The sequence below is a fragment of the Lepidothrix coronata genome, unplaced genomic scaffold (assembly GCF_001604755.1).
Source record: "Lepidothrix coronata isolate B3197 unplaced genomic scaffold, Lepidothrix_coronata-1.0 Scaffold58, whole genome shotgun sequence".
Taxonomy (NCBI): domain Eukaryota; kingdom Metazoa; phylum Chordata; class Aves; order Passeriformes; family Pipridae; genus Lepidothrix; species Lepidothrix coronata.
In genome coordinates, this window is record NW_016690238.1 from 3,842,367 (window position 1) to 3,864,253 (window position 21,887).

General features: G+C 44.5%; 2 protein-coding genes and 1 long non-coding RNA gene across 10 annotated transcripts in view; 2 read left to right on the forward strand and 1 right to left on the reverse strand.

Annotated features, from left to right (window-relative positions):
* Positions 1-8,771, reverse strand: part of RAB8B (RAB8B, member RAS oncogene family) — a 35,057-nt gene extending 26,286 nt beyond the window's left edge. For 3 of the 7 annotated variants that reach the window (XM_017816940.1, XM_017816941.1, XM_017816938.1), the window contains exon 1: positions 8,504-8,770. In XM_017816940.1, coding sequence (XP_017672429.1) covers positions 8,504-8,627 — 124 coding nt within the window. In that variant the 5' untranslated portion in view covers positions 8,628-8,770. Of the gene's footprint in view, positions 1-8,503 lie in introns of all 7 variants that reach the window. The other 4 variants (XR_001875153.1, XM_017816936.1, XM_017816939.1 and 1 more) reach the window with 3 other exon arrangements.
* Positions 8,772-8,791: 20 nt separating this feature from the next.
* LOC108498353 lies at positions 8,792-15,566 on the forward strand. 2 transcript variants are annotated; one of them, XR_001875154.1, is made up of 3 exons: positions 8,792-9,103; positions 12,193-12,540; positions 15,474-15,566. It is a non-coding gene; the product is annotated as an uncharacterized LOC108498353 (long non-coding RNA). The 2 variants fall into 2 exon arrangements; XR_001875155.1 differs by lacking the exon at positions 15,474-15,566 and adding an exon at positions 14,355-14,662.
* A 1,022-nt stretch (positions 15,567-16,588) lies between these two features.
* On the forward strand, positions 16,589-19,747 carry RPS27L (ribosomal protein S27 like). The gene is made up of 4 exons (XM_017816813.1): positions 16,589-16,640; positions 16,871-16,979; positions 18,113-18,223; positions 19,261-19,747. The coding sequence occupies exons 1-4, from the start codon at positions 16,635-16,637 to the stop codon at positions 19,287-19,289; spliced, it is 255 nt and encodes an 84-aa protein (XP_017672302.1). The 5' UTR covers positions 16,589-16,634; the 3' UTR covers positions 19,290-19,747.
* Positions 19,748-21,887: the final 2,140 nt, after the last annotated feature.

Below are 21,887 nucleotides of genomic sequence, written 5' to 3' on the forward strand. Positions count from 1 at the left end.
GCTCCTGATACAGACAGCCAAGTTTGTTTATTTTGAGGATTATTTATAGACTGCCTGTCTCTAGGAGGAATGCATTAACTGAGTTGCTTAGAGAACATGCTCCTCTCAGGCCAATGTGCAACTGGAGAGCAGCAAGGGTTGTAACTGGCCAAGAGACTGAGCTGAGGGTACAGTTTCACAGCCACTGGAACTGGGGTAGGTCCTGCCACGAGCAAGAGTCATGACCAATAACCTCTCTGGAACAGGTATTTGATTCTTCTGCTTAATTTGAGATGACATATGGTTGGTCCATATCAAAAGCATCATTTAATTGGCAAGACAAAAAAAAAACCCAAAGTAAAACCCCAAGAACAGGAAAAACTTATCCCAAATCTCTTGCTTGTAAACCGGATATGTCTCTAGATGTAGAAAACATTGTCTTTAACCAAGATAACTCTAATTGAATATTGCTGTCAGGAAAAAAAAAATTCCTTCATCCAAAGTTAGCATCTTAAGCACCCAAAAAGTTGAAAAAAAATGGCTTATTAAAAAATTCCTATGCAACCAATACTACCTGGCCACCATGATTTAAAGTTCATTGTTTACTATGCACACACCGTGCCAGTTGTGACAATAAGAACAGGCCAAAAAGGTTAGGTTTGGGTTTGTTCTGTAATTTTTGGTCCTGATGAACCTGTATGTCTGTCCAGTGAGAAATGGAGATGCCACTTCTATTTTAAAAAGCCTCTTAAAAGTCTCAGGGCTCCCACTTGATCTGGATGCCTACACTAAACTGGTTATTCAGAGTGAAGAAATAAAGACTTTGAGGAGCCTCGACATGATCTGTTTAAAACAAAAAAGCTACGACATGAAAAGTGAGCACACAGAGTGTCCCAGGATCACAAAGCAAAGTGAGAGCTGGTAAGTCAGTGCTCACTCAGAGATAAAACACCCTCTCAGAGTACAAACAGTGCACTTTGTACCTTCCATTCCAGCAGTGCCTGTGACAGGCACCACACACAGCTCCCACCAGCTGCAGGTTTGACACAGGTATCGAGGACACGATGGGAACAGTTGGTGTGTACAGGCAAACACTGCTACAGCCCAACAAGACTGCCAAGCATCTCCTCGAGAGGTCTGGAGACAACAAATAGTGTCAGAGATAACAACAAGTTAAACTGGATAATGTTAGAGCTGGTATAATTACACACGACCACTGTAAAGACAGAAGTGATCAATTTATTGCAAATTTTACAGGAATGCAGGAACACTCCACTCATTAAACAGCTGAGATTTCAGAGGGCACAGACCTGCCAACACTGGAAGAAAAAGCACAGAGAATATGGGTATTACCAGGAACATAAACAAGGATAAAAATGCAACAAAAAAGCCCAGCACACATCAACAACGGCGGCAAGGCAGTTCTCAGCTGGAACTTGGTACTCAGTCCAAAAGGATCTTGGTTATCTGTGGAGATCAAAATGTCTCATCCAGTAAGAATTATCTTTGTTACAAGAAATAATCTAATCTAGGAATTTCAGTTAGAGTCTATAGCTGTGTTCTAGAAGCAAGTGTGGAAGGTACATAGTGAGGCAGCAAAATCAGGCTGAAAAGTCAAAGTAGAAGGTTTAAAGTTCCTGAAGTTATTTTTACAGACAGCACTCTCAACAGCCCAAGAACGTAATTTTTCTCATGGTTTTTTTAAACCCCTGTTTTAACATGAGGTAAGTAAGCATGTAGGGGTTTTGGTTTGATTTTGTTTGTTTGTTTGGGAAGCAAAGGACATGAGGAAAGAAGGGCTGCTTTGTTTAATTTCTTACATGAATGATGAAATAGGTCTTTCTGAAAGGTTTTTCCTACCTGGATTAAGAGGCAAAACCACATAACTTATTAGCAAAGGCCATACTTGTCTTTCCGGCACATAACAGTTTTCTTTTCCTACATCACACAAGGTTCTTTTAATGAATTAACTTTAATTAATTCTTTAATTTCTTCAGCTCATTTTTCTGCATTGCATATTCTAGTACTCTTCCCTAAGTCACTTCTGCTAAGCCAGAGAAGTTCTCCCAGGCAGTTACTCTGACTGTACCTTCCTCCTTCCTTCCACGCTCGGGTTGGCACAGACACCTCACCTCATCTTTAATCCCATCTGAAGTCACACCATAGTTTGAATCACTAAGGGAAAGCTATTTCTCTCTGGCAGATGAAAGAAAGGAGAATTTTTGGGGGGTGTGTGGGGGCTGTAAGCAGTGTATGAGCTCCCTGGCTGGCAGCCACTTTAGCTTTGCCCAGTTTCTTATACTCAATGTGTTTTTCCCAATTTCCAGATTTGGTGCCAGACTCCTACTAGGGACTAGTCTGCTTGAAGCATTCTCAGATGCTGCCATACACAAAAGAGAATGCCACTGACAGTCAGCATCGGGTTTCTTTCAGCCTGGAGGAGGCTGAGGGGAGGCCTCACAGCAATCTAGAGCTTCCTCACGAGGGCAGGCTCTGAGCTCTGCTCTCTGGGACCAGGACAGGACCCAGGGAATGGCCTGGAGTTGTGCCAGGGGAGGTTCAGGTTGGATATTAGGAAAAGTTTTTGCACCTGAACAGGCTCCCCAGAGCAGTGGGCACAGCACCAAACCTGACACAGTTCAAGAAGTGTTTGGACAATGCTCTCAGGGACAGGGTGGGATTCTTGGAGTATCCTGTGCAGGGTCAGGAGTTGGACTCAAAGATCTTTGTGGGTCCCTTTCACCTCAGGATATTCTGTGATTCTGACTCTGTGCAAGAGCCTCACACAGTGCAACTTTGTTAATGTTACTATTATTCATAGTTTATTCACATTAGAAAAGCATTGGATCTATCTTACACATCTAGTCAGCCTGATGACTTGGCACTTCAGCTACCATAACATCCAATTAAACATAAAAAGCAATATCATATCCTTCAAATTAAAAACACCTACCTTCTATCACAAAATATGAAATAAAGCATCACCATAAATACTGCATGTGTTATTATTATTAATAATGTCAGTTAGATTCTGAAATAAGACAGTTCAAGATGTATTTCTACCAAAAGGATGACCTTTTGCAGAAGGACTAGGAAATCCTTCCTAAAAAGTACACAAAAAATTCCCAAACAGAAGCTGTATGTCTTCAACCAACACACTTCTTCCTACACTTACTCACTGTTAGTCTGTGCTCTTAACTTTGCATTCAAACTAAGTCACAAAAGGAGCTCTAAGCTGCCCTCCTGTCACTCAAATACCCAGGAACACATAACCAAGACAGACCCCCATCTGCCAGTTAGGAAGGGCATCAACAGTCAGACATCTGTCAGCGTTTCACACAACACCACCACGAAAGCTGCAGCAGCGTTTTTAATAAAAGCCAAACAATTTCACTCCCGTTGCTGCAGGACACAGAGGGTAACACAACCTCTGCAGCAGATGAAAACCAAAGTCTAAGATGTCTTTTGTTACCAACCAGGTGTTAGTATCATATTTAAGGTCACAAGAAACACAGACTTTAATGCTTTTAACCTGTGATGTCTCCAGCTACAAGGTCAGGACAGAACCCTGCTGACTACCCGCCACAGCCACTGAAAACAGAATCATTGCTCCAGATTGGTATTTACCTCCATAGCCCTGTGTGCCCCTCTTCCCTGTAAACCCCCTCCTCACTCTGTGCTAAAGAGATACTCCAGTCTCAGATCCTACAAGCCTCGAACACACACTCCCATTCCACAGATCCAAACACTGGTGCCACCTGAGACGCTGAAACTCATCTCAGTCACTTCAAAGTCTCCCTGACAACTCGTCTGTGGTAACGACCATTAATAAAGTACTACTGACAATGCTTTCCTGGTGCCTCCCTCCCTTTGCTCATCTATCATTGATGTGTTTTCTTCCACAGCTCCCACCATCTGGAGAAGCCCAAAGAAGCTGAGTGAATGAGGACAGGGAATGCTGAACCTTAATGGGAGGGTGGAAAAAAAACCCAAACCAACAACCCAACAACCAATCCTTTGTCTATCACACAAATAAGTAACCATGAGGAAGAAGAGTAGAAATATTTAATGAGGCATAATTTGAGTTGAATACACTAAAACAATTTCCATTACGCATTACAGACATGGAAATTTCACTGCAAAAGGGAAGTTGATAATTTTGCTTGACAAAGGATTTTCATCTAAGTGTTCAAAGGTCAGCACACACGTGCTTGCCTGCCAGAGTAGAGTCCTATTTTGGAAGATGTAGGCTAAGGAAAAGTTACTTCTGCAAAAATCAACAAATGGTTTCAGCTCTCAGATCCAGTCCTATCTCATGGGCAACTTCCTGCCAAACGCTGATATCATCTTGGATTAAAAAAATAAATACGGCCAATTTTGTTCCAGTCAGCAAGCCTTTGGATGGAGTCAGAAATGCTGTCAGCTAAGGAGAGTCAACCTCCCTCTCACAGAAACCAGTCGATACAAAAAGTTGAAAGGAATGCAAAGAATAAACCTTATTATTTCTAATGATAAACCAAATCCAGTTTTACCAGACAGCACTACTTGAACAGCAAGCTAAGATACTTGGAGACTGCTACATTAATTCTTCCTATTCTTGTATATCACAATGGAACTACGAGCAAAATGCACATGAGATACTCCAAGATAAGTTTTGCTTTAGGAGCTGTTAAGCAGGAAAATGAGCTGACTCAACTGCATTTTACTTTCCATGTAGAAAGAACGGTGCAAAAGCAGAAGTTTCCACTCAGGAAGCAAACGAAACAACATAACCTTACATAACACCCATTGTAAAAAAAGTCTGATCCCATCCCATGTTGACAGTGAAAAGCTGATCCTCACTAAGGACCACAGTGGTGTTATGACTAGTCAGCCCTTTTAGAAATTCTCCAAACACAGCTACAGAGCCCTGTATAACAAATTTAAAGCTGCTGAAGGCCAAGGACCTGTTGTGTCTAAAGCCGCTTAAGGCCAATCTGTGCTTTCACAGGTTGAAAACATCACTCAGAATAACTGAAAGGATCATCTGAGAGAAAGATCCCTGGTTCACTTCTCCTAACGGGTAGCAAAGTTTGCTGAAGGTATCAGTTATGCCAGGTAGTCAAAACAAAGACCAGAAAAACTCTTGTGCCAACAGCCACCCCAACAAAGAATAAAAAACTCTGATGGATTATCAATACATATGCAGAGCACCTTTATCCTACTTCTCATGCAACTGTTGGTCACAGGACACGGGCTGGAAGTCCCTGCTGCCTGAATCAGTACAATGTTGATTACAGCACGACCAAAGTCTCGAGGAGAAAAGTCAAAGGCCCATTTCCCAACCTCCAAGCAATCTCCAAGGATGGAGCCTTGCAGGCATGTTCTGCATGACACAGAACAGAAGGGAACCTGCAAAGTACCACACAAAGTGTCTCGTGCAGAATGGCAAAGTAACTACAACTCATTACTGACTTACTTCTATAATAACAACTCTGAGGAGAAGTAAAACAAATATTCTACAATAAAACAGCATTTCCATCTCTCCCTCCTACTTTATTTTTTTCCTTTTGGAAAAAATTCCCATTGGTCTGAAGTGTTGTAGTTTAATCTTGGTTAAACTACTAAAGAACAGAAGTGGGACATTATAAGGAAGTTATCTAGTACTACGATGTTGACCCTTCCATCATGGCAACAAAGTTTGTTTCTATTTCTGGATGTAGAATCCAGGAAAAAAGTTGAAACTGTGAAAAACTTAACCCCATATAGTTAAAAAACCCTCTAAATGACTCACCTCACTCAAAACCAGCATGTAAGTACATAAGATTAAACTTTGATAAAATCTGATGTCAACACATCTCGATCACACACCTTCTCAGACTTCTGCAGTTAAACTAAGCCTGATCTTGTCAACAGAGAGACCAGAGGAGAACTAAGGGACACAATATCACACATACTAATTAAAATCATTGTTAATTGAACACACATCATAAGCACCACCATACTGCAGAACCCACTTCATGGAGAACACACAAACAAAGCAGCCTGGCAGCTCACAGTCCAGGAAAACTCAGTGTACTCAGTGAGGAATACTGATCTGGCAGGGCAGCCTGTTTGGGGCCAGCATTGCACCCCTCCACACCATGTTAGCTTCGCTTTATCAGCCAAGGGAAAAACCAGAATTGTTGAAAATGGCATCCCCTCAGCCCATCAGAGGGACAGTTACGACTGTAAGACCGAGCAGTGTTGAGAAACCTCCATGCACTCACCGAAAGCTAAAGGGAATGTGAGCACATCTTCAAGAGCAAACAGGTTAGATCCACATGACTGACCCAAAAGCAATATATGCAACACATGAGGAAGGCTGAAAAAACCCCAAGTATTTTTATTCCAGCTACGTCAGCACTTCATGAACAGTTTCACTATTTCCTGCATTGTCGACTCCCCTCTTTGGAGGCCCTTTGCTGCAAAATGAAAAGGGACTGGAGGAAACCAAGGACAAGAAGGAAAATGGACCTGTGAAATCACGAGTACTACCTATGGAATTAGAAGTTTGCCTCAGCTCTCAGTAAGTTTCTTCAAGCTGATTCGTTTTGAAAATAAGGCCCTTGTGAAAGCAAACAAAAAGGAAGGAAATGAGAGCAAATCCTATATTTACTGAAAAAGGTAAGAAAAAACAGCATCATGTTCACAATCCTCAAGACTTCAAAGTGAATCAGTGAGACAAAAAAATCTCAAGGTGCTACAGCAGTTCAAGAAACATCAAGAAAATCGTTGGAAGACAGACACACCCATTCATGTGAGCTCTCTCTTTAGAAGCATAAAGAGATATTTTCTATTAAGCACAGTAGGCTTTTTTTAGATGATACAGCATTTATAAATGTTTATTAAGCCTTTTATTCTACAACAGGTAGAGCAAAATACCTGTTAAGGTAAAATACTACTCAGGCCTTAATTAGCTGGTGTTACTGAATACAGCATTTTGAAAACGGTTGCAAAGAGAAAAGAAATATGCCAGAAAAATGCAGAAAAACTGTTCTTAAAGCATTAGAAATGCCAGCCACACCTCATTTAGTCAATCACATCGGCCTAAATAAAAATTATCTCTTCCTTGTGCACCAAGTTCAGCACAATAAAATGTCTGAAGAGGACAGGGCATTGGGGTAACATAAAACAAGTCACATGCTATTCCACTTCATCTTTAAATCCACTTCCTTTCAATAAAAACTCTACTCATTCTCTCAGTGTTATTTTTCAAAGCCAGCATTAGTTTTGCCCTCCTAAACATGAGCAACCTCCACCGTAGTTCACCCCTTCATCCCAAAACCAGTAGACTTCACTTGAAAAGTGGCCTCAGCTACAAGTAACTACCCATAAATCTCAAGTCTTGCCAGACCAAGATTTCAATTCATCTCGGTGAAGACCTTGAAAATTTTGCTTATGTTTATTTCCGCAGAAATGTATTTTAAAACTGACAGAGATACAAGTCACAACAGTCTGCTTTGATATGTCACATCTCGTTTTCATTAAAAAAGGTTAGTGCACCTTCGGAAACGCCTTTTCACAACCAAATTTACCCAACAAAACCCAACTTTTGTGGAGGAGGTTGATCCAGCTAGTTACTAAGGAGCTTCTAAGTTAAGACGACTCAGGAGCTCAAAGGGAACTCCTCCAAATCTCACAGGCATGACCTCCGTGTCCAGGAGCGCACACACAGACACACAGACACAGACACACAGACACAGACACACACACACACACACAGACAGACACAGACACACACAGACAGACACAGACACACACACACACAGACAGACACACACACACACAGACACAGACACACACACAGACACACACACACACACACACAGACACACACAGACACAGACACACAGACACACAGACACACAGACACACACAGACACACACAGACACACACACACACACACACGCGTTTGGAGGAGCCGGGGGGAGAAGGGCAGTCAAACTCCCAGCCCAGGGCGGGTCGGGCGCTGTCACTGCGCAGCACAGCCCGCAGCGAGCCCGAGCCGCCCCAGCGCTCCCACTTTCGGAAGGTTTGCACCCAAATACGAGCCGCCCGATAAGCAGAGGGCACGAAACCCTGCCCTCCGTGAGCCCCGGGCAGCGCTCGCACCGCGGGCCCCGCTCGCTCGGCGGGCCCGGGCCCAAACAACTGTTGCTGCCGCGGGGGGAGCGGCCCCACCGGCCGGGCCGCGGCCCCGGACAAACCCCCCGAGGGCGGTCGGGCCGCGGCCCCGGGACAGGGACAAACCCCCCGGGTCTGGCTGGGCCGCGGCCCCGGGACAGGGACAAAACCCCGAGTGCGGCCGGGCCGGGCCGGGCCGGGCCGGGCCCCCGCTCCCCCTCAGCGCGGGGCCCTCACGGCCGCGGGGCTCCCGCCCACGGAGCGGCCCCAGCGCGGCCGCGGCGACACGGGCGGTGCCCCCCGCCCTTCCCTCTCCCTCCCCGCTCGGCCCCGGGCACGACCCCTTCTGTCCCCGCGGGGATGGCGGCGGCCCCTCACCGATGGTGGAGATGAAGGTGGTGTTGAAGGCGTCCTCGCTGAAGCGGAACAGGAGGCAGGTCTTGCCCACGCCCGAGTCCCCGATCAGCAGCAGCTTGAACAGATAGTCGTAGGTCTTCGCCATCTTCGCCCGGGGCTCGCTCGCCGCCGCTGCAGGAGGGGGCGAACGCGGGAGGAGGGAAGGAAGGAGGGACTCCGGGGCGGAGGGAGGAGGGAAGGAGCGAGGGAGGCGCCGCCCGCGCACGGGAAGCGGCAGCGCCGCGTCAGCGAGCGCCGGAACCGCCGGGCCCGCCGGGGGATGTGGTTCTGGGCCCCGCGCAGCCGGGGCCGCTCACCGGCCGGATTCCTCTGGGGACCAGCAAGAGTCACGGCGTTCTGTGTCCAAGCGGCACGTTAAACAGCGGCACCACACTGCGGGTCACCAGTGTGTGACCTCACGTGCTCACGCCTTGCCTCGGGCACGGCAAGTCAGGGAGAAACTGTTGTGCACAGCACAGAACAACTGTGCTCACGAGTGCTGTAGAACGGCGTGTCTGATCTAGAGCAGCACCGACAGGGTGGGTGTTGTAGAACAAGGAGCTCTGGAGCAGCACTGACAGGGTGGGTGTTGTAGAACAAGGCAGCTATCAGTAGGACAAGAGGGCTCGGTCTTAAGCTGTGCCAGGCGAGGTTTAGGTTGAATATTATGGAAAAATTTTTTACAGAGAGAGTGCTCAGCCATTGGAATGGGCTGCCCAGGGAAGTGGTGGAGTCACCATCCCTGGAGGTGTTTAAGGTGACACTGGATGTGGCATCAGTGCCATGGGCTGGGAACCACAGCAGGGTTGGATCAAGGGTTGGACTTGATGATCTCAGAGGCCTTTTCCAACCCGGTCGATTCTATGATTCTGTGATTCTAAGGTGTCTGCTCAAGAGCAGCACCGACAATGTGGGTGTTGTACAACAAGGAGCTCTAGAGCAGCACTGTCAGCGTGGGTGTTCTAGAACAAGGTGTCTAGAATGGTTCAATAAACACTTTCCCCCATCTTGGTTTTCCCCCCCACACACTAATAATTATCCCTTGGTGTGAGGCAGCCTCGCTACACATTCATTATGCTGTGTTCCCCACGGGATGTCACGAGGTGCTATAAAAATAAATAGTGCCACTGAAGCAGTTCAAAATGACAACAAAGAGCTACTACTTTAATTTAATTTAAATATTGTAGCCTTTAGAGAAGCTATAAACAGAACTCTCTAACGCTATAAATAACTATGGCAGTTCTCAGTTCCCTCTTAGGAAAACAAAGGAAGAAGAGATGTTTTCCCCAAATCATTCATTAAAGGATTGTCATGCTGCAATGTTCCCTTTCCAGCTCCCTCCAGGTTTGCCCTGAGCTCCATGCAGGAATGGCCCTGTGGCACCACCTGCCCAGGCACCCTCCAGCAAGTCCCTGGGGTGAAATAGGGCTAAACTGGTCCAATGCCTGGCTACTGCTGTATTTGTGCAAAGGATTCTGAGGAATCACTCTGGATAAATACCTTCAGCTGTTATAAACCTTGAATAAGCAGAAGCTGTTGTGCTTCTAATTATTCCAAATCTTCCCTGGTAAGGGTCTCATTTTGGTGGTATTCCTGGCCAATATATGTTTGTGGCAGCAAATCATCAAAAATCCAATGGCAGATGTGATGTAAAACTCTGTACAAGATGAATTCAGTAGGAGCTATGAATGCTAATCTATATTCCAATTAATTGGTCCGAAATCTAATTTTATATTTATACATTAATATGCTGTGTTCTAACAGAGGATAATCAAGGCTGCAAAACAAGGATGGGGGGAATTGCCAGTTCCTTTTTCTTCTTTCTTTTTTTTTTAACACACTTGAGGATCTCTGCCCAGTCCAGGACAGAATTTGGAAACCTGGCTGCTTGGTCCATATTTGGACTGTATAATTAGCAGTCAGGCTGTTTAGATGTTGAGTTGTTACAGTACTTATTACAAGATTTGAGTTTATAAACGATAATGGCAACTTGGCACTGAAGCAGTCAAAGCAAATTGGTTAATTATATCAGTCTAACATGAATAATTGGATTATAGGAAACTGCAAGTGAAAAATTAATCTCTGAAACATTTCCCTGTAGCTGCACTTTCAGAGACATGAGTTGCTGTGTACTGTAATTATGGCCACGCTGAACGTTACTACACAAACATATTTCAGCTTTGAAGAGAGAAATTTCGGGGTTAATTTTCACTCTTGAGTTTTATGGAACACACAGGCTCTCCTACGTCTCTGGAGCAATATGTTTGCCATCGCCATCTGTTACTCAGGAGGATTTTTATAGAGAAATAATGCAAATTACTTCCCTCTTCAATTACGCTGGTGCTTTGCAATACTGCGTTCTGTTGTGACCTGGAAAAGTGCCAGCTTGCCAGATTCAAGGGACAGATGTTTACTTAACCATGAACTTTAAAAACATGATGTAAAAATTAGGAGTTACATTTTCTGATTTTCCAGAACTGTAATTGTACAACTGTGTACCTTGCAATGGGTCAGTAAAACTTTGAGGAGTACTGTCAGAGCTGTTAAGGTTCAATAACCACACCACTATGAGACCTGTTCCATGAAAACACTTTGGAGTCTTTGCTATTGCACCGAAATGGAAAAGTGAACATTTGGTTTATATTGCATTACAGTCAACAACAATTCATTTTTTTATGGCACAGCAGAACCACTGAGGGGAACACTGAATATGCAGGAAATAGAAAGTGTTTGAAACTATGGTTCACCTGCTGCCTCTGTGTAAAAGCAGGTGGGATTGCAACAGTTTGATCCTGTTTCATACATTTCAAAGAAGCAGAATTTTAAAATCCTTTAGAACCCTTAAATGAGTACCCTAACAGTTTGCCTGAATAGAATCATAGAATCATTAAGGTTGGAAAAGCCCTCCCAGCCCATGGATCCCCCCTGTGCCCGATGCCCACCTTGTCCCCCAGCCCAGAGCACTCAGTGCCACAGCCAGACCTTCCTGGGACACCTCCAGGGATGGGCACTCCAAACCTCCCTGGGCAGCCCCTGCCAAGGCCTGACCACCCTTCCTATGGAGAAATTCCTCCTGATGTCCAACCTGACCCTCCCCTGGCACAGCTGGAGGCCGTTCCCTCTCATCCTGTCCCTTGTTCCCTGGGAGCAGAGCCCGACCCCCCCTGGCTCCCCCCTCCTGTCAGGGAGCTGCAGAGTGAGAAGGTCTCTCCTGAGCCTTCTGTTCTCCAGGCTAAGCCCCCCCAGCTCCCTCAGCTGCTCCAGACCCTTCCCAGCTCCGTTCCCTTCTCTGGACCTGCTCCAGCCCCTCAATGTCCCTCCTGAGCTGAGGGGCCCAGAACTGCCCCAGCACTGGAGGTGCAGCCCCAGCAGTGCCAGCACAGGGAGGGCACTGCCCTTGTCCTGCTGCCACAGCAGTGCTGGCACAGCCCAGGTACCTTTGGCCTCTTCCCCCCTGGGCACACCCAGCTCGTGTCCAGCCACTGTCACCAGCACCCCCAGGGCCTTTCCCAGCTTTCCAGCCCCTCTGCCCCAGCCTGGAGCTGCAGGAGGTTGTGGTGACCCAAGGGCAGGACCTGGCACTTGGCCTTGTTGAACCTCATACAACTGCCCTCAGCCCATGGATCCAGCCTGGCCAGATCCCTCTGCAGAGCCTTCCTGCCTTCCAACAGATCCTCAGTGTCATCTGTGAACTCACTGAGTTGTCCAGATCATCAATAAAGATATGAAGCAGGACTGGGCCCAGTCCTGAGCCCTGGGGAACACCACTAGTGGCTGGTCCCAGCTGGATGTGGCACCATTCCACCACTCTCTGGGCCTGGCCATCCAGACAGTTTTTAACCCAGCCAAGAGTGCACCTGTTCAGCTGCAGCTTCTCCAGGAGAATCCCGTGGCAGACAGTATGGAAGGCTTTACTGAAGTCCAGGAAGACCCATCCACAGCCTTTCCCTCGCTCACTAGATGGGTCACCTGCCATAAAGAGAGATCAGTGCCACAGTTCAAACTCATCCAATACAGAGGTGAGTCCTAACCAAGATATGGCAGAATTTCATTAGTCACTGAGGTGTATGTAAAGTCCATCTGCTAAAGCCCTCAGTTTAAGAAAGGAACTGATATGAATAACAAAATTTAATTACTGCCTCTATTCATATGCAATAAATTCAAAAATCTCTACATACACATTAAGAAAAACAGAAAATACTCGTTTATAAACACCTACATTTCTAAGGAAAAACCCAAACTGATTACATTGTTACTTCATTCCTACTCTCATTTTCAGTTTCTCAACTGATAGACATCATCACTTCTACCTTTCAAAAATCCTTTTTCCCCTCTCAGATCAAAGGTGAGACTGGTTAAGCAAAAAGAGGTATGTGTCAAGGTCTTGTCTTTAATCAAGCTCTTATATTCAATGCATACAAAATTGTAGGAAATTCTGCATCTTAATTGTTTAAGTACAAGGCTTAAGAAAACCCAATAAGAGTTTAAAACACGTTGGTAGAACTAAGAGCCTGTTATTTTGGCACTAAGGGATAATCTCAAGAGGCAGTCTTGCCCTGAGTGCCACCTAACCACAAATGATTAACATGAGCTTTGCTCCTTAGCTTTTGGACTCTGCTAGCTGATATCATAATATTTCTGATGCATATCTATAACAACTCTGACTTTGGCAGGTGCCTCTGCAATTCATTACTGTTTGATGGCCATCATGTGACTCTCCCTTAAAAAAAGTGTCCCTTATTCCCCAGTTCCAGTAAATACATCTTTCACTGCAGGTAGATACTTCTATGCTCATTTTATACTTTGTCCCACTGCATTTGATATGTTGATATGTCCTGCTTTTAAGTCTGGTTTTAAGAAGATCTATGCATTGGTTTAATATACAAAGAACAGTGCTCTCCTTCACTCTACTGATCTAAATGTATGGATTTTCCACATGAATATACTGCAGAACTTTATAGAGAAGAGGTTAAATCAAGTCGTTATTGAGAAAGGAAATTACATAAACTATGTACAGTTCAATTCCAGAAAGAAGAAGCACTGTTAGACTCTTATCTGTAAAATCCATTGATTTCAAGGTTTGAAATCACTATGATTACAGTAGTGCTAGAAGTGGACTTTCATCAAGTTCCAGTGTTAATCTGAACTATCTCAGCATAAGCAAATTATTACAGGCCACAGTTTACACCACTAGTTTATAATCAATTAAAATTATAACTCCTAATCCTGCAGTCCAGGCAAACCCACAGGCTGCATTCTGGATCAAACACACCACTTGAAGTGAACCTGCTAATTCTGAGTGCAGCTTAGAGGTGGTTAGAGCGTGGAAATCTAACCGGTCTTAATGACAGGACTGCAGAGACACCCATCCACATTTCAGTACTCTAGACAGCCACTACAAGCATTATTAGAGTGAATTTGTTTGTATTAAATCATTCATTACACACTGACTCAGTGACCACAGTCAGTTCATAGGAGGGTTTGCAGTAAACCCCCCCCAAAACCTGAGTTCTCACCACGTCAGACAGCAAATCCTGAGGCCCCACCCAAACCCAGCTGCAGGAGGGCACAAATGGGGCAGAACAGAGTGGCACCGGGGTCAGCAGGTGCTGGGCACAGCGAGGGCTTGTGCTGTACAGCCCAGCAGGAGCCCCCCCCACGCACGTCCCCAGAGACACCAATTCGGCTTCCAAACAGCGAGGGAGTGACACTCCCAGCGCGGAAAACCCCAACTGTCAGTAGGGTGTTTTCAAACATCTCCAGATCAGCTTGGGGAACGTTTCTGTTGTCATTCTGGCAGACACATAACATTTCTTGCTCTTTTCTCTGAAAGGAGATCAAAGCCTTTGCTTGCTGGGAGAAGGCTGGAAAGAGGAAGTCATTCTCTTGGACCCAAATCTCTCTGTCTCAGTAGGCCACACCACAGTTGTACAGACAGCATTTCTCTCCTTCCCTCACAGCTTAAACTCAGTGCTGCATTTCTGATTTCTAAAGAGTAAACTTCAAAAAAAATCTTCAGTTGTAAAAGACTGAAGGTAATGCATTAGAATTGACTCATTCAGCAGGTCACTGAACTACAGGCAGTCACGAAAAGGAAATGAATCTCCAAGCAAAACCAAAATAGAGAACCAAACAGAGGAATGTGTCCAAAACACATCCTGTTTTCAGATCATCCTGTGTGCCCCTGCTTCCACAGAAACCAATTTTTAATGTGACTCTTAAAGTCCTCCTCAGGCACCAGAAGCTCCTTGCAGAAAAGACATTTAAGAAGGGAAGGCCAGGAGGAAGAGGTGAAGAAGGGTGGCATATCAGTTCTGTTTTATTGTTGATGGTGCTTTATGCATTGTGAAGGTATTTTCTTAAACTAGAAAAACCTCATTCTCCTTCAGATACCAACTCAGCAGCCTTAATAGATTGTCCCCTTTCCATTGTGCTTGCAGATAAATAAGATACATTTGAAAAGGACTGTAATGTAGTAGGGACAGCTAAGACTCAAGAACTGACTGTGCTGGTAACTGGTTTATGTTCTGGCTTCACAGGACAGCATGCAGAGGAAAGTATGAGTCAGAGCCTTTCCTATTAAATTCCTCATGATACAACAAGAAATACTTCCAAAATACCTCTATCTGTGTGTCATCACCACCCCAGCACATAAGGCAAAAATGCTAACGCAGCATTACCGTGTTACAAGGCAATGGCTGTGACGGGGAGAGAGGAAAAGCAATAGAATGCCTGGGGGTACTAAACACATGGGGCTGTTCTGGCAGAATAACGCAGGGCTTTGGGGTGCACAGTGTTGTGAAAGCTGTGTAGTGTCAGCATCGGGCACAGGCCCTCCCAGCTTTGAGATACTGTTGTCAGAAAGATATGCCTCTCTAAAACTTCCATCCTCACTTGTGCTCATAGCAACTTCTCAAGTAACTTTTGCTAAGTGCATCGGTTCGCTCTTCAGAAAGGCCTTGGCTCGACACGCCCCCGCCGGACGTTTGGGAAGACTTTTCATACCAAGCGATTTTCGTAAGGTCTGTTGTGCCACCAGGAGGACTTCTACTGAACTACACTTTTAAATGTTCCAGGCCTGATTAAATACTACGGTTTGACAGATTATACTTGTGATTATTTTTACTGACTTATGAAAAACCCCCATTTTTTAAAATTTCCACTATCTGCAGTATTTTCATTTCTCATAGGTTCTCTAAATCGATTTAAATACAGGAGTGACAACTAACAGAAATTCTGCCTTTTTCTTTTTGTCTGGGATGGGAAACTGCAAAAGAATATGCACATAGGTAAAACTTCGTGGAACTTGTCACTTAGTATGAAATGACGTGTCCAGTTCTGGGCTCCTCAGAACAAGGGAGACATGGAGCTACTGGAGAGGGTCCAGCAGAGGCCACAAAGATGATTTGGGGTCTGGAGCATCTCTGATGAGGAGAGACTGCTGGAGCTGGGCCTGGTTAGCGAGAGAACAGTGAGAGGGGATCTCATTAATGCATATAAGTATCTCCAAGAGTTGTCAAGAGGATGGTGCCAAACTCTTTTCTGTGGTACCCAGAGACAGGATGAAGAGCAATGACCATAAACTAAAACACAAGAAGTTTCACATCAACGTAAGGAAGAACTTCTTTACACTGAGGGTGGCAGAGCCTGGAACATCTGCCCGGGGAGGCCGTGGAGTCTCCTCTCTGGGGACATTCAAACCCACCTGGACGTGTCCCTGTGTACCCGCTCCAGGTGCCCCTGCCCGGGCAGGGGGTGGGACTGGGGGATCTGCAGAGGTCCCTTCCGACGCCAACAATCCTGTAATTCTGTGACCCGCAGGCGATAATTTCGCCAGCACCTAACGCAGAAACGGAGAGAGTCCCGCGTTCCCAGAGTGAGTCCCGCGTTCCCGCAGTCCCGCTGTCCCGCGTTCCCGGTGTCCCGCGTTCCCGGAGTCCCGCGTTCCCGCTGTCCCGCGTTCCCGTTGTCCCGCGTTCCCGGTGTCCCGCGTTCCCGGAGTCCCGCGTTCCCGCTGTCCCGCGGGCAGTCCAAGGCGGGCTCCGAGCCCGGCGCGGCCCCGCCGGCGGAAGGGGCGGCGCGGGGCGGGCGCTGTGGAGGGAGCGCGGCGGAGATGCCGGTGCGGGGCTTGTTTACGGCGGGGTCAGCGGGGATTGCCGCGGGTACCGCGCCGGGGGCACCGCGGGGCAGGAGCCGGGCCGGAGGTCATTAAGGGAGCGGGGCGGCCGCGCCCGGCCCCGGCCCCGCTGTGCGGCCCCGCAGCCGCCGGGGCAGCCCCGGGGCGGGCTCGCTGTCCGTGCGGGCCGAGCCCCGGGTAACGCTGGGCCCTTCTCCTCTCGCCCCACCCAGCTGGCCAAGGACCTCGTGCATCCCTCCCTGGAGGACGAGAAGAGAAAGCACAAAAAGAAGCGTCTTGTGCAGAGCCCCAACTCCTACTTCATGGATGTGAAATGTCCGGGTAAGTATTTAAAATGTTTACGCCTTGCAGAGGGAGCGAAACTAATTTTGAGTGCTGTTCATCCTCATAAAACAGCTGCTTATTATATATATGTATTATATATCTTATATACGTTTTTAATTTTTTTTAATTTAAATTTGGTTTATTTGTTCTATAGAGATAAAGCTTTGTGTATTGCTTTGGGATTTTTTAACAATAGAAGTGTTTTCAACCTTTTTCAAAAGTTAATGTAAACAATGAGCTTTTTTATTTTTTCTGGAGGTCTGGCGTGAGGTTTTTCTTGTTTGTTTTTTTTCCTTTAGGAAACCCTTACAAGTAAGGAAAAAACCAACCCCCTGGATTTGCATGTATAAAAAGTGAGATTAAATGGGTGCCTTAGAGCATCCGCAGCACAAGTTTCAAGTAGAAGACAGCATTAAAGATTAAATCCTTTACAAGTTTTCTCTCTCCAAAAATTCCTCTTGGCTAATTAGAAGTACTTTTCAGGGGGAAAAATTGAAAAGCAGTGAAAATCCCTTTTTTTAAGCCATGTACAAGTGATTTCATTCTTTCTTAAGTCATGGAATTTGTAAGTTGTAGACAAAAGCGTTACATGAGGAATTAGTGAAGTTCCTCTGTGCAAGTCTTCTGATTTAAATGTCATGTTGGCTTTACAGAATGCAAGCCAGCACCTGCCTTACCGGTACCAATGATTAAACAGAAAACAAACACAGGTTGGAACAGCAGTGTTTGCATTCACAGCTGCCAGACTTTGTCAACATCGGCGTTCTCCTGTTACAAGTTAAATATTTCTCTGGGTAGAAGTGGTTTTTTTGTGTTCAGCTGAGAATGCTAATCCAGAACTGCTCCACTTCTTTGCAGGACGCATGTTACAGGCAAATTAGGCCTTGTCAGCCTTCAGGCTGTGTTGATTTTCGGATGGGGAGTCCCAAGTTTCAGTTTCTGTGCTCTCCTGTGCACGGAAGGAGAAGCGGGTCCTTCAGCCCACGACCGTGAGCGGCTTCGTTCGACGCGGTGTGCTGTGCACTGAAACATAGGTGCATTTTTGGGCAGGTGTACTTGGAGTGTCTGACTGACACAATAAAACCATGCTAGAAATACCCCGTGGAAAGTTCAATAATGCTGTTTTCCAGGATGCTACAAGATCACCACCGTGTTCAGCCACGCTCAGACAGTAGTTCTGTGTGTAGGGTGCTCAACTGTGCTGTGTCAGCCTACTGGGGGCAAAGCCAGGCTCACAGAAGGTAAGGGGCAACACTAGACTGCCTAAATATTCCACTTATATAAATGCATTTTATGGCCTGAGAATATTTTAGCTTTGATTCTGGAAACTGCTACTGGGACACTTTGCTAATGGCTTGGAGTTGGCCAGTAAATACATTGTTAATGGACCCCGAACTGGGAATTTTTCTTCAGATTCTTGTTTTTAAAAGGCAGCTAAGCAGCTACAATGTCATCAAACACATTTCATTTTAGGTGCCTTGACTTGTCATTTCCTTCAGCTTATGTAATAAAAGCTGCTGTTTAATTCTGAGCTATGTTTAGAGTGTTCAAAAGCACCACTGAAGGAGGAGGGTGCTTTTGGCAGCCTGAAGTGATTGTGTGCCACTGCTACTCTGGGTGGCTTGCCTGCTTGTTTTTAAACAGTAGTACTTAAGGCAGTTCCCTGGCTCACATTCCTTAATAAAAAATTGGTTTGTATAAATTATAAGGGAACAAATAACCACTGATAATTATATACAGATAACTGGTATAACACCAGTATCTTGAAATGTACTGGAATCACTTCAGGGTTTAAAAAAAAAAATTAAAAACCAAATCCAGATTTCATTCATTTTTTGTTTAAAGGACAAAAGGTAAACATATATACAAATTACATATAGGGGGTGCTTATACCATGGGCTACTACACAGGGGTAGGGTAAATGAGGACAGAATAGCTGAGGTCAGACTGTGGAGCAGTTGAAAAGGTAGCAACACACCCAGCAGCTTTTTCAGTGTGGGGTTTGTATCACTGAGGAATGGGACAGTAGAGTGACATTTTAAAAGGCCTCTGGAAGAAAAGAAATAGTACACCTTGGTCTTATTTTAAGATGAATTATATGACAGCCACGTTGTTCTGGTTGAGCTAGAGAAGACTTATAGTGCTAAATCTTCACCTCTTGTACATGAAATTTGAATTTACTGGATCAGTTTCCCTACTTACATTGGATGGACAGTTTTTCAAGGCAGTCTAACAGTTTAAGGACTACTCATATCTATACTATGTGTTTCCTTTACAGGCTGTTCATTTAGAAGAAAGCAACACTGAGCACTTCAAGCATGTGTGTTTGGATCTGTGTTCCTGAAAGCCTTACCAGTTTGAAAATGCCTGTTCCTACAACAATGTAATTATGATTGATTTTGTAAAAATTACCTGCTATTGCTGACTAATCTGCTGGAATCTCTTTTTCAATAAATGATTTGAAGTGCAGGTTTTTCCTGTAAGTTTGCAGACAACTGAGCTCTATTTTTGTAATTCTACTTCCAAACAGTGGTAAAAGCCTTGGACTTGGCTGCATCCTTCCCCTTGTTAATCATCAACTACAGCAATGTAATGCATATAGTGACAGAATCTGCTTTAAGAATGCATTTTGTATATTTTATTACTGCAGCTGCCCTAACTGCAAGGGTTGTGGAAGCTGGATAGATTTAAAATGGCTCCTTTGCTTTCAGTGTAATCCCTTCACCGTGTTGGGTAACGTGGTGATAAATAAAAATGTGAAGTTACTCACCTGTGTTCAGCTGTTTCTCTGGAATGCATGGTTTTTCCCTCCCTCTGGTTTGGTCTCTAGACTGCATTTGGAATTCTACACTGAGATTTCTATACACAAAAAAAATAAAGGAGTCTTTTGCAAAACTCTGGAAGCACTCAGGATAGAGAAGGCATAAGGTATATAAGCAGCAGTAAGTCAGAACTGCACTAAGAGCCATGAGTGGCATCTAGTCATTAAAAAAACCTGCATATTTTCAGTTTTAAATACTGACAGCAAATAATTAAATAATAAAGAAACAGGGGTTTAATTAGTTTTTAAAAGCCAGGCCTTTCTAAATGGCTGTCAAAAATGGGTTTTGTTTCTAACCATAAGAAAACATTAAAATCTTGCATGTATCTTACTTAACTAAATAATATCTCAAGTTTTGCATCAACATCTCTTTCAAAGGATCAGGTGTCTTGGTGAGCTAATTATTGTTGGGAATTTCTATTTAACCAGTATTCTTTTTATGACTTTTAAAATTTGTACCTTTCTAGTCAATAAAAAAACCTGATATAACAAGTAGTTGCATTTGCAAGGTAAGTTTTATTTCTGTTATTTCAAACAGTGAACACTTGTAATTACCAGATTCAAAAAGTAGGTGTTTGCTACAGAAACAGATATACCAATGGCATATACATGTCTTCTAAGGAAAGTACAGTTTTGTGTCAGTGCCATACCATGTTTTCACAATAAAGGTTAAAACATGAGTAAGTCTATCATGAAAGCTGCTCTTAATTGGCCAGTTTGCCACATGTAAAGCCAGCCCATCCAATAACTGGTTTCTGAACAAAGATCAAAGCAGCACTATTGGCTCAGTTGTGACCTGAATACAGATGCTAAGGCCAGACTGATTCCTAATCTCCCACATCTCTGCCTTCTCTTCCTCTACCCCAAAAGGGAGGAACTCATGATTTAGTAAACAGCACAGCAGAAAATGTCAGTGACCCATTTTGTTCTAGGCACTGGAAGATGAAATACAGACATCATGGCATCTCCAGCACTGCCCATGTGACAACAGAGGCTTTTTAAAAGCCTTAAGTTACAGGAGGTACAATACAAACAACATGGTATGCATATAAAAAACTGGTGGCTAAACATTCTGTATGGGGAGTGAGACACTATCAGTGATCTCCTGGTGGTAGAAATGCCTTAGTTCTTTATTCTTTTCATTCTTTATTCTTTTATTCTTTTTATTCATTTATTCTTTTCTTCTTTATTCATTTTCATACTTCAGATATTTACATTTATTAGCGTTTCATCACATGCAGACAAGGATAAACCTACACCTTCCACATTCTAAATCTTTGTCTAAACCCACACACAACAGCCAGAGAGGGAAACTTGTTTTCTCCCAAGTGTGCAAAATTATTTTCAAAAATAAATACCATTTGCAAACAGGTGCCTCCTACAAGCCAAATATGTTATGAATCCTAAAACAAGTGTTACTTTTTAGATTTTCTATATTCCAAACATTTTGTGTGGTCTATTTGTATTCATGTTCTTGAACATGAAAACGAGTAACTCAGAGCTTTTTATTCTCATGCCCTGTGTAAAACAAGCAATGGCTTCTGCTGCTGCAGGTTTACCAGGCAGTTGGTGCTCAAGAGTGGGGAGGAAAAAGAAGCTGCTGTTGTAGAAGATGGTCACCTCCAGTCCTTCTGTACTGGAACTGTCAGACACCCAGATTTCAGTGGAAGGGGAGATAATTTATTGCCCGGCCAATGAAAGCTCATTCAGAAGAGTTCTCTCTGTTTCTTTACTGATTGGATATTCTTGAGATAAAGACAATTATTAATGACATTATTAATGAATAAAAAAGTGAAGTTTTGGTGAGTGGGCCAGAAACCCCAAGCAAGTGGTTTAGGTATAAGCTTTGACTGTTTTAAGGCACAAGAATGATTGAATTATGAAGAGTAAACTAAAACAGTCCTACTAGCTTCAATTAAAAATGTAGGTAAAACACTGACCCCTCAAAATATTAAATTTCTTGGTTTGTCAGTCTTGGGTGATAAATGTTACCACAAGCACCCTGGGAACAGAGGTGGCAGCAGAATGTTCATCACAGGGCAGGTAACAACTATGAAGTCAATACTAAAAGCACTAACTTGGGA